Raw genomic sequence first — 12,869 nt, forward strand, 5'->3', positions numbered from 1 at the left:
GCATTATGGTTGGCGAACATGCATTAAGGTTGGCGAACATGCATTAAGGTTGGCGAACATGCATTATGGTTGGCGAACAACGAACATGCATTAAGGTTGGCGAACATGCGCTTCTCCCGTGCTTGTGGTTATGTTTAGGTTAGGGTTAGAGATAGGGTTAGTAAGGTTAGTAATGTAAATTAGGGCCATGGTGGCACAGTCGGTAGGGCTGTCGCCTCACAGCTAGTAGGTCCTGGGTTCGATTCCCGTTGTGGGCGCTGGGGGCGTGTTCTCTCCTCCACGTCATCAGTCACCATACCCGAGGTGGGGTTGGCAAAAGGGCCTTTCTGTGTGGAGTTTGCATGTTCTCCCCGTGTCCCCTAGGGTAAGTACCATCACAAAAAACATGCAGTAATCCTGGTCTCTAAACTACATCATCCTGGCCAGCCTGGGGCGCCTGATGGAGGGGAAAGGAACTGGTCGGAATAACGTGCTCCTTCCACACGCTACGTCCGGCCGGGGAAACTCTACCCTGTCAGGTGAAAAGAAGCAGCTTGGACTCCTCATGCAGCCCCTAGGTTGGCAGAGGAAGTGTAGCGCCCAGGATTACATGATTAGATCGTTGATACTGGGTGAAAAAATGGGTTGCAAAATCGTGGGATAAGAAATGTAGTTAAAACAAATTAAAGTAAGGTTAGTAATGGTCAAACTAGTGGGAGGTCGAATCAATGCCATGCTGCCAAACAAATGCCCCCCCCACACACACACACCTTGATAGCCACAGCAACGTCTCTGCTTTTGCATGTGATGTGACAGGCACTTTTCATTTCAATGTATTCCTCATACAAAGATGCCATTGCCTGGCCCCATGTATCTCAAATGGTCAAATAAATACTTCATTAATAATATGCCTTTTGTATTCTTCCTTATCAGCGAAATGTAGATTGTTAGACATTGAGGGAAATTAAGATTATCATCCACTAACCACTTAATCAGTTATCAATTTTCAAATCATGATCATAATTCCCAATACTAATGGATATACAGTATACACCCCCCCCCCCCCCCCCCCCCCTCCACTTCTCGAGTCCATTGATTCCATGTCAATAATGACCTGGCATAGCTGTCATACATAACATGCTATATCTACTTTTAGTTTAGTGGCATCATACACTTCTTGTGTTCTTAAAATTGATGTCAAGGTCACTGCATGCAGCTGACCAGACCAGTTGTTGCTTGGCATTGGTACCCTATGATGGGATGCTTTGAATAGAGGATTTGGATTGGATTGGATAAAGTGATATGAAATCATGTGACGGTCTAATAATAAACTATAAAAGAAAGAGAGACAGTCTGCGAGTCTGACAAAGAGAGAGGAGAGAGATTAACCTTCATCATAAATGTAAGAACGTCTAATATTAATACTGAGATTAGTTATGAATATTACAATGATTCCAATAACATCAATATTGTGGTTAAGTAGTATGGTTACTCTAATTATTATGAATTATTTAGGTGAGGAAGCATCTGATCTTTCGGATGTTATAATGTAAAGTCTAAACCTATACAGAATTGAGTGATCATTGTAGTGCATGCCTTAGGACAGTTGACTGCCCTCAGATTGTAAAGGAAATTATGCGATTATGTGATATTTTGTGATTTGAGTCATTGCAGATGAATATATATGTAGTAGGCAACATTTTGACCTACTGTATAACTCTTGAGCCGTAGGCTGCACAATCATCTGTTGTGCTAACTAGATTTTTCCACCATTTCTTAACAAAAAACTCATATATGGACAAATGTTTTAAGTACCTCGTCATGGCCTCGTGGTTGGGTTTAAGTTACACCTCATGTTATTTCTGTGTTGTCTTGTTAATGTTATTCTCCCTTATCAGCATGGCGATGGCTCGCCTTTCTGTGCCAGGAACCTCTGGTCCATCGTTGGAGGACTATTCTGTCTACACCAACCTGTCTGATGAGGAGCTGATCCAGATAGCCATCGAACGCAGCCTCTGCAGTGAAGACCACAATAAAAGTCCATCCACAGACACCAGACAAACTCCATGTCCACCCAATCCAGATGTCTCTCAGTGCAGCAGCCAATACCTTCAGAGCACCAGCACTCAACTAGGCACCCAACATAATCACAGCACCAGCTCTAGGGCCAAAAGCTCCACCAGCTCTAGGCCAAACCCCCTACTAACTCACAGAATCACCGCTAACTACAGTTCGCCCAATCCTCCGACCACAAAGCGTGCTGACCGGTAGGTGCCTGACAGACAAATTAATATGACGTAATTTTGATTTTATTGACCTAAGATGGGGTTTGGTAGGCCTACAGCTTTATCTTCAAGTGGCAGTCACATGTGGTGTATTGCAGTGGCAATGGAAACATTATAACTGTTGCCACAGACACAGTGAGTTGAAACACCAGAAACATTGTTTTCTAGGGTGGAGGATCCTCTGTTGGAAGCGATAAAGACTGGTGATGCTGTCAGAGTCAGAAAGCTAGTTAATGTCCCAGGATGCAACCTGGTGTCCAGTAAGCCTGGCTGGCTGTCAATCCACCAGGCAGCCGCCTATGGCCAGGAGGCCTGCCTCAGAGTGCTGCTGACAGGTAACACACAACCACATGTTTCCTTATTGTCCTGCTAAAGAACACTTTGAGAGAAGACATGGTTCTTCTGGTGGTGATCTTCTCTCTGTTCGACAATCTTGTCTTGTTTATTCCAGCCCAGCCTGGCATGTTGAACAAGAAAACAGAGAAGGAACAGACAGCGTTGATGATAGCGGTCAATAAGGAGCATGCAAGCTGTGTCCGTCTGCTGCTGGAGAGAGGAGCCGATCTTGAAATTGTGAATAAGAATCAAGATACTCCTCTCAATAAAGGTACAAACACTGCAGTTTGTGCTGCAGTTAATCACAATGCAGGAATTACCAGTGTTGTCTATTCAGTGGTTCCCAATGCTGTTCTTTATTGAACCCTGCTGGTTTTCTTTCCTGCCATGACCCCTAATAGTCCACTGCTGGATTTCTATCTTACCATGTCCCCTAGTAAATGTTTGTGTACTCAATACAGCCAACAAGTCAATGGTACACATATAGGTTCTTAGACACACGCAAGACACACTTGTGTCCTGTGTGTTCTGTGTGTCATGGTCGACTCAATGCATTTCCAATGGGAGTCACAGACACAGAAGACACAGGACACTTGAAGTTTGTCTTCTGTGTGTCTTAGGTGTGAGTGAGGCCTTATGTAATCAGAAAAGTAGAATGAGAACAAGAACCATATGTGTACCATTTAGGACAAGTATCATTATTGAAGGAATACACGATAAACTATAGTATATTGACTTAGTTCTGAGTAAATGTTTGTCTCTGAAGAAAGGCAGTATTTTCAAAACATTATAGCCTCTGCAAGTAGTTCAGCAATCAAATCACGTCCTAATTCAACAGAAGCTATTGTATTTTTACCAGACGATGTCTGTTCCCCACAGCATGTGAGAGGAACAATATGGAGCTGGTGGACATTTTGTTAAGCTGGGGTGCAGCAGTAAACACTCCATGTATCCAGGGTTTTACACCGCTGCATGCAGCCGTTTCTCAGAACAATGTGGAGATCTGCGAGATGTTGGTCGAAGCCGGAGCCAAAATCGGTGCAACCAGCAAATACGGCATGACTCCTCTGTCCACTGCTGCTCAGAGTGGGAAATTAGAAACACTACGCTTCCTTCTCAAACACGGTAGGTACATCCTAGTACTGATGGTTTTATATCGTACTAGGACCTGTAGTATTGCTGGTTTTCTAGCAGTACAAGAGGTTATCATAGTTTGGACAGACGGGCAGGCGGATAGTCAGACTGTGTTATATTGTGTGTCCAGGTGCTGATATTAACGGTGTTGCAGCTGACGGTGCAATGCCGCTCTATGAAGCGTGCAAGCATGGTCATGTGTCCATCGTAGAGGTGCTCCTGTCTGTCAAAGCAGACGTCAACAGATCCTCCAAGTCTGGTCTTCTGCCCATCCATGTGGCTGTGCAGAATTCTCACTCAAGGTCAGAAGACTTCTCTGTATACAATCAATCACTAATAACATTCTACAATGAAGGTGCTTTACAGTAGACCTAATGAAGAACACCAGTCTCTCTTTGTTTTAACGTCTACTTTTCGTTCCTTCAGTATCGTGTCCCTGCTGATTCCTGTCACCAGCCGGAAGAGAATCATGAAAAGCGGCATCAATCCGCTGCACATCGCCGCAGAGCGCAACTGCAATGACATCATGGAACTTCTCCTAGAGGCGGGATTCGACCCCGACTGCAAGCTTTCTGAAGAGCGACGCCAGAAATACGAGGACAAACGCAGCACGGCGCTCTACTTCTCCGTCTACAACAGCAACCTGGAAGCCGCTGAGATGCTGCTGGATGCTGGAGCCAACCCCAACCTGGACCTGTTCAACCCCATGATGGTTGCCGTCAGGAGAGAATCTTTGGAGATGGTGTCCCTCCTCCTGAAGTATGGAGCTGACGTGAATGCCTCCATCTTCACCCAGCCCTCTGCGTGTCCATCTGCGGTGCTCCTTAGCATGCACAACCTCCCCATGTTCAAACTGCTGCTGGACCACGGCTGCAATGCTCGCTCCTGTTTCACCTGCGTTTACGGCAGCAAGCCTCATCCCACACAAACACACAGTGAAGAGCAGAAGAACTGGAGATGCGATGTCCAGGTGAAACCACTCTTACGTTTATATATTCACGACAAAAGTGATAATCCACCAAACTATTACTTACTACAATGTAAGCATTTAGCAGAAGCAACTATAAGCACGAAAAACACACAACAGGGTAAATAGTCGCACAAGTTAAGTACTGAGGGAACAATCTGGTGCCTCAAAGAAGCAAGCACACCAGGTAAACAATTAATGAACCTATCATTTGTCAACTTGCTATCTAGTGGGCGTGAAAAGGGAAGGGGGAAATGCCAGGTATGCTGTGGCATTACGGATCATTTAGAGGGGCTTCAGTGAGCATGCCAGGAGGCCAATCAGGAGGATTGGATAAGGATCTGGGAAGACTCTTGGGTGAGGAAGGGTCTGAACCTTCAGATGTATTAAGTATAAACTAAGTTATAGCTGCAATGCTTTTCTGGAGGACAGCTGACTGTCCAGGACACCAGTTGGAACATAATCCATCGGGGAGTTGTCAATGGAAGTGACATCCTGCAGCTTGCACAGTGCTCCGAAGTTTCACACCCGATTCGCAGATGGGAAGAAACTACAGTGTCCTCACCATAATAGTGACCATAGAGGCTGTGAGCAGAAATGACAGAGCCAAGAGATTTGGTGTAGAACGAAAAAAGGGAGGGGCCAAGTACAGATCGACTTGTTAGCCTTACACTGTGTTTGCTATCCTGTCTAGTTGTTTGTTTTCTATCCTGTGTAGTTCTGCGAGGCTGTGTCCAAGCCGTCCATCAGTCACTTGGTGGGACCTCTCATTTCTCTGCTGTTAAACTACGTCAGCCACGTCAGGCTGTGTTCCAGACTGATGGAACATCTGGTCTCTTCTCCACTCTGGACCGAAATCAAGATCCAAGCAGGTATACTGTACGTTTATTATCTGGTCTCCAATGAAACAGTTTGTTGGAGTCAGAGACAAACTGTAGGACAGTTGAGAGAGACAGGTCCATGTGAGGCTGGAGATGGTCTTGGCCTTTTTCGCAAACTAGTTACAAATCTACTGTGTGTGTGTGTGTGTGTGTGTGTGTGTGTGTGTGTGTGTGTGTGTGTGTGTGTGTGTGTGTGTGTGTGTGTGTGTGTGCGTGCGTGCGTGCGTGCGTGCGTGCGTGTGTGTGTGTGTGTGTGCGTGCATGCGTGCGTGTGTGTGTGTTACAGTGCCTCCTCATCCTCTCATGCAGCTGTGCAGACTGAGGATCAGACATCTGGTTGGTGCTGGCAGGTTAAAGCTCCTCAGGGATTTAGATCTTCCTTCCAGACTCGTCAAGTTTCTCTGCTATGAAGATGAATGTTGTTCACTGGACCTGGACACTTAAACAGACCAATGGATTAAACCACTGGTCACTCAAAGATCTCTGCCCACTGAAACATCTTGGGAAAATTACATGTATGGGATAAAAGTGGAAGTGGAAACAATCAGAGATTAAAACATATATAATTGTAATTTCAGAACTAGGGCTTCATATTGGTATAGAGAAATATGGGGCATCGGTTTGTCAGCAGCTGTTCTCACCACTGTTCTAGCTCCTACTGTACGGAAATTTAGATTTTTAAAGTGCTCCTCGTTTTATATCCTACCAGGACCTCTAGTACTGCTGATTTTCTATCCTAACAGGCCCTTTATGCTGGTTTTATACAGCATTAGAGGTCCTAGTGTAGAAAATCTGCATTATATTACGAGAGCATCTCGACGATGGGATGATCAGTGGTTTACAGTGAATTCAAGCAGGATTCTGATTCTCTGTTGTTTTATGTATAGATTTATTTACACATCCATGGTGGCATATTGTAAATTAGTTATTTAACACCCTGTAAAAGAGAATCAATGTAAGTGTTGTTATTAATTCATAATAATAATAATAATTATTATTATTATTATTACATGTGTGTGTGTGTGTGTGTGTGTGTGTGTGTGTGTGTGTGTGTGTGTGTGGGGGGGGGGGGGGGGGGGTGGGGGGGAGTCTAGTATACTCATGAGACATGATGAGACATAAAACATTGTGGAATTGTAATACATATTGTACAGTATGCCATATTTTGCACTGATTCTGAGCTGTAATGAATCTACTGTAGTTATTGTCCATTTTTCCAACTTTTGACTGATTCCTGCCATTTGGGCCAAAGTGTACTTTTTATTTATTTGTCTTCCTCTCATTACAATAGGTTCTGACATGTCTGACATTCTGTATGGAATGTGTGTTTAGCTACATGTACCATTGTGTAATGTTTTCACATAAAGTCTCCCTTAAAATGATGATTTCTGTCAAACTTTCATTGTAACTTTCCAGTAACCAGTGTTCCACCATACAACATATTCCAAATCCAACCTACCTTATGCTACTGTCACAGCATTGCACTTGATGATGAAAACCACTATAACAGTGGTTTTCAACCCTTTTTGTATCAAGGCCCATAATTTATTGGGCATTTGAGCCACGGACCACCATTTGATGAGATTTAGCCACTCAGACCCAAAACTAAAGAATATTTTGTTGTCATTGGATAAGATCTTGTCCACAATTCCATGCTGTATTGGTGTTGGTACGATAGGAGAGATAACAGGCAAACATTGACTATTTAACACTTGAGATTGTAAAATTTAACCAAATAGATCTGTACGGGTCTATTTGGTTTCATTTTACGCTCTCAAGAGTTAAAGATCTATAAGGGTACATTTGGTTACCAACTCTACATCTCAACAAAATGTGACACAAAAGTGTTTATAAAAACTGTGTTGTAGAGGCAGGGAATGGTGAAATCAGCTCAGGCAGTTAAAAGCATTTCATGGCCGATTGACAGATACAGTATACCTGCCTCTGAAAATAAATTTAATATGCTACTCCTCTGATATCAAAGCCTGGGTGGCCTGGATTGTAATGACAGTAAAAATGGACAGCACTTTTAAATACGGTTGGCTAATCATAAAACCTGCCGTCTTTCTGCTAGGCATTTACACTTTGAAAGGTTGAAAGTTTTAGACATGCGTTGACTTTACCTTGACTACAGTATGTGCTAACTGTTACTATATACAGTATAGTAACATTTAGCACACCCAGCTGATCGAACCCCGATCTCCAGCTTGGCAGAACGGCAGGCAATAAGCCGAGGAGCAAGTTACGGCCAGGTCTTTTGCAGGGTCATTAAACTACCCCCTCCTTTCTGTAGCGCCCTTCTCCCTTCACTTCTCAAGTCCCTCACGTGCATTAAAACACTATAGGATTCCAGGTCAATAATGACCTGGCATCTGTCTACATAACATGCTCTCTACTTTTAGTTTAGTGACAGCATACATACTGACTTACTTGTGTTCTTAAAATTGATGTCCCCTCAAGGTCACTGCAGCTGACCGGACCAGTTGTTGCTTGGCATTGGCATCCCTACGATGGGATGTTTTGAAATGTAGTCGGGCTGTTTTGAATAGAGTCGGATTGGATTGGATAAAGTGATATGAAATCATGTGACAGTCTAAGTATAAAGTACAAGAGAAAGAGAGACAGTCTGCGAGTCTGACAGCGAAGAGCGATTAACCACAACCTCCATCGTAAATGTAAGAACGTCTAACATTAATACTGTGGTTAGTTGTGAATAGTATGGTTACTAAACATTATCACTGTGGTTAATTATGAATTACAATGATTCCAAAGACATCAATATTGTGGTTGGTTAGTATGGTTACTCTAATTATGAATTATTTAGGCGAGGAAGCATCTGATCTTTCCGATGTTGTAATGTAATGTCTAAACCTACAGGAGTGAGTGCTCGTTGTAATGCATGCCTTATAGGACAGTTGACTGTCCTCAGAGGCTTGTGTGGCAGGCTCCTGGGGCATTCTTTCCCCCCCTTCTTGTTTCTTTCTCCACAATATTGTTTCCGCCAGGCCGGACGTCCGAAGGCTATGCTTTTCCTTCAAAGGCATTCTGATGTTCTCGGGCCTCTGTTTGAGCCTTGGTTGAATAAACATGCTGTAACAAACTTGGCCGTGGATGGTTTGGTAGATTTTATCCAAATGTAAAGGAAGTTATGCATGTCTTTTGTGATTTGAGTCATTGCAAACGCATGCAGTAGGCTACAGTTTGACCTATTACTCTTGAGCCGTAGGTCGCACAATCACAATATTTTGTCCCTGGACTCCTTGTTGTGCCAACTAGATTTCCCATCGTTTTCTTAACAAAATAACTCATATATAGAAAATGTTTTAACTCTGGAGTTAAGTACCTCGATATGGCCTTGTGGTTGTGTTTAACACACCTTATTTCTGTGTTGTCTTGTTAATGTTATTCTCCCTTATCAGCATGGCGATGGCTGGCCTTTCTGTGCCAGGAACCTCTGGTCCATCATTGGAGGACTATTCTGTCTACACCAACCTGTCTGATGAGGAGCTGATCCAGATAGCCATCGAACGCAGCCTCTTCAGTGAAGACCACAATACAACTCCATCCACCGATACCAGACACAATCCATGTCCGCCCAATCCAGAAGTCTCTCAGTGCAGCTGCAGCAGCCAATACCTTCAGAGCCCGAGCGCTCAACCAGGCACCCCACACGATCAAAGCACCAGCTCTAGGCCCAACCTACTACTAACTCACAGAATCACCGCTCACTACAGTTCGCCAAATCCTCCAACCACAAAGCGTGCTGACCGGTAGGTGCCTGACAGACAAATGAATATGGCTTAATTTTGTTCATATTGACCTAACCTAGCCTAACCAAAGATGGGGTTTGGTACAGCTTTATCGTCAAGTGAACGTGCATGTGGTATATTGCAGTGCCAATGGAAACATTATACATGTTGCCCCAGAAACAGAGTGAGTTGAAACACCAGTAGCATTGTTTTTCTAGGGTGAAAGATCCTCTGTTGGAAGCGATAAAGACTGGTGACGCCGACAGAGTCAGAAAGCTAGTTAACGTCCCAGGATGCAACCTGGTGTCCAGTAAGCCTGGCTGGCTGTCAATCCACCAGGCAGCCGCCTATGGCCAGGAGGCCTGCCTCAAAGTGCTGCTGACAGGTGATAACACAAACACTTGTTTCCTTATTGTCCTGCTATAAAGAACACTTTGACTAATGACATGGTTGATAATTTGGGGGTTACTATTATTATCTTATCTCTGTTCTACAATCATGTCTTGTTTCTTCCAGCCCAGCCTGGCATGTTGAACAAGAAAACAGAGAAGGAACAGACAGCGTTGATGATAGCAGTCAATAAGGAGCATGCAAGCTGTGTCCGTCTGCTGCTGGAGAGAGGAGCTGAGACTGACATTGTGAATACAAATAAAGATACTCCTCTCAATAAAGGTACAAACACTGCAGTTTGTGCTGCAGTTAATCATTGATAATAAAATTAGCAGTGTTATAATTATGTCTATTCAGTGGTTCGCAATTCTGTTCTTTATTGAACCCTGTTGGTTGTCTCTCCTTCCGAGACCTCTATACTGTTGGTTATAAGAAGCCATATTACAATAAGCGTATTGCTCGCTAATGTTTGTTTACATAATCAGGGTTATGTTATAACCTTCAGTTTTCTTTTCTACCATGACCCCCAATGCCCTACTCCTGGATTTCTATCCTACCATATGCCCCCTAGTAAATGTTTGTGTGATCAATACAGCCAACAAGTGAATTGAATTCACATAGGGTTCTTGTTGTCATTCTACTTTGCTGATTACTAATAAGGGACTATAGTTAGAAGATGGTGAACAGTTACAACATGGTACATTTGTATAGTGCCTTCATCCAAAGCACTTTACAATGTGCATTGCTTTCACCCATTCACGCAAACATTCACAAACCGATGGCAGAGGAAACCTGCATGGAAGGCACCAACCTTCTCATCAGGAGCATTGATTTACTTGCTTTATATGATGATTTCCTGTATTTTCATGTGGACATCTTTAAATGGTCTGATTAATTGAAAATGGTGGACACTGTCTGTGTCCTGTCCCCTTGTACACATGCAGATCAGGCATTGAAATGCTAATCTGGGTGCTTGTTTTCACCTGCCAGTAGGTAAGGTACGGGCCCCCATGACAATTATAAAATATTTAGTCTCTGCAACAAGTCTTAGTGCTTTATTATGGTTTCGTCCACAAAGTAGCAGTTTTGATTTGTACTTTCGTTTGAAATGTACCCATTCTACATACTGTGAAAACATTAGCCTCTGCAAGTAGTTCAGCAATCAAATCACTTCCTATTTCAACAGAAGCTATTGTATCTTTACCAGACGATGTCTGTTCTTCCCAGCATGTGAGAGGAACAATACGGAGCTGGTGGCCATTTTGTTAAGCTGGGGTGCAGCAGTCAACACTCCATGTATCCAGGGTTTTACAGCGCTGCATGCAGCCGTTTCTCAGAACAATGTGGAGATCTGCGAGATGTTGGTCAAAGCCGGAGCCAAAATCAATGCAACCAGCAAATACGACATGACTCCTCTGTCCACTGCTGCTCAGAGTGGGAAATTAGAAACACTACGCTTCCTTCTCAAACACGGTAGGTACATGACACCCTAGTACTGCTGGTTTGATATCATATAGGATCCTTAGTAGGCCTACTTTTGGTTTTCTAGCAGTACAAGAGGTTATATCATAGGTTGGACAGACAGACAGGCAGATAGACAGACTGACTGTGTTCTATTGTGTGTCCACTGTCCAGGTGCTGATATTAACGGTGTTGCAGCTGACGGTGCAACACCGCTCTATGAAGTGTGTAAGAATGGTCATGTGTCCACCGTGGAGGTGCTCCTGTCTCTCAAAGCAAATGTCAACATATGCTCCAAGTCTGGTCTTCTGCCCATCCATGTGGCTGTGCAGAATTCTCACTCACGGTCAGAACCACTTGTCTGTTTACAATCAATCTTACCTTCTACAACAAAGGTGGCTTTACAGTAATGAAAAACACCAGTCTCTCTGTGTTTTAACACCTACTTTTTGTTCCTTCAGTATCGTGTCCCTGCTGATTCCCGTCACCAGCCGGAACAGAATCATGAAAAGCGGCATCAGTCCGCTGCACGTCGCCGCAGAGCGCAACTGCAATGACATCATGGAACTTCTCCTAGAGGCGGGATTCGCCCCCGACTGCCAGCTTTCGGAAGAGCGACGCAAGAAGTATGAGGACAAACGCAGCACGGCGCTCTACTTCTCCGTCTACAACAGCAACCTGGAGGCCACTGAGATGCTGCTGGAGGCTGGAGCCAACCCCAACCTGGACCTGTTCAACCCCCTGCTGGTTGCCGTCAGGAGAGGTTCTATGGAGATGGCGTCCCTCCTCCTGAAGTACGGAGCTGACACGAATGCCTCCATCTCCACCCAGCCCTCTGCGTTTCCCTCTGCGGTGCTCCTTAGCATGGACCACCTCCCCATGCTCAAACTGCTGCTGGACCACGGCTGCAACGCTCACTCCTGTTTCACCTGCGTTTACGGCAGCAAGCCTCATCCCACACAGACACACAGTGAAGAGCAGAGGAATTGGAAATGTGATGCTCCATGGAGCTGTGTCCAGGTGAAACCACTCTTTTGTTTATATATTCACGACAAAAGTAAATGTTCGCTTGATCGCTTCTATTGTTATCACGGTAATAATCCACCAAACTATTTAGACATTAAGCATGTAGCAGAAGCAAATAAACATGAACAACACACAACAGGGTAAATGGTCGCACAAGTTAAGTACGAGAGAACAATCTGGTGCCTCAAAGAAGCTAGGACACCAGGTAATCATTGGTAATAATTGGTGTAGAACGAAAAAAGGGAGGGGCCAAGTACAGATCGACTTGCACTGTGATTTGCACTGTGATCGATTTGCACTGTGCTTGCTATCCTGTCCAGTTGTGTGTTTTTTCTATCCTGTCTAGCTGTGTGTTTTCCATCCTATCCTGTGTAGTTCTGTGAGGCTGTGACCAAGCCGTCCATCAGTCACTTGGTGGGACCTCTCATTTCTCTGCTGTTAAACTACGTCAGCCACGTCAGGCTGTGTTCCAGACTGATGGAACATCTGGTCTCTTCTCCACTCTGGACCGAAATCAAGATCAAAGCAGGTACAGTACGTCTATTATCTGGTCTCCAATGAAACAGACAGTGTTGGAGAGACATACGGTATAGGACAGCTGAGAGAGACAGGTCCATGTGATGCTGGAGATGGTCTTGGCCTTTTTCGAGAACTATAGTTA

General features: G+C 44.2%; 2 protein-coding genes across 2 annotated transcripts in view; both read left to right on the plus strand.

The window, feature by feature from the left end:
• Positions 1-1,342: 1,342 nt before the first annotated feature.
• Positions 1,343-6,044, plus strand: LOC310876817 (ankyrin repeat and SOCS box protein 2-like). Its single transcript, XM_083790471.1, has 9 exons — positions 1,343-1,381; positions 1,878-2,246; positions 2,433-2,599; positions 2,716-2,871; positions 3,480-3,725; positions 3,865-4,036; positions 4,161-4,698; positions 5,420-5,573; positions 5,869-6,044. The coding sequence occupies exons 2-9, from the start codon at positions 1,879-1,881 to the stop codon at positions 6,024-6,026; spliced, it is 1,959 nt and encodes a 652-aa protein (XP_083646597.1). The 5' UTR covers positions 1,343-1,381; position 1,878; the 3' UTR covers positions 6,027-6,044.
• A 2,957-nt stretch (positions 6,045-9,001) lies between these two features.
• Positions 9,002-12,869, plus strand: part of LOC310876818 (uncharacterized protein) — a 30,633-nt gene continuing 26,765 nt past the window's right edge. Inside the window, exons 1-7 of the mRNA XM_083790472.1 lie at positions 9,002-9,352; positions 9,550-9,716; positions 9,848-10,003; positions 10,949-11,194; positions 11,357-11,528; positions 11,644-12,202; positions 12,584-12,737. Coding sequence (XP_083646598.1) covers positions 9,003-9,352; positions 9,550-9,716; positions 9,848-10,003; positions 10,949-11,194; positions 11,357-11,528; positions 11,644-12,202; positions 12,584-12,737 — 1,804 coding nt within the window. The 5' untranslated portion in view covers position 9,002. The remainder of the gene's footprint in view (positions 9,353-9,549; positions 9,717-9,847; positions 10,004-10,948; positions 11,195-11,356; positions 11,529-11,643; positions 12,203-12,583; positions 12,738-12,869) is intronic.

Source organism: Protomyctophum parallelum, assembly GCF_964188405.1.
Source record: "Protomyctophum parallelum genome assembly, chromosome: 19".
Lineage (NCBI taxonomy): Eukaryota > Metazoa > Chordata > Actinopteri > Myctophiformes > Myctophidae > Protomyctophum > Protomyctophum parallelum.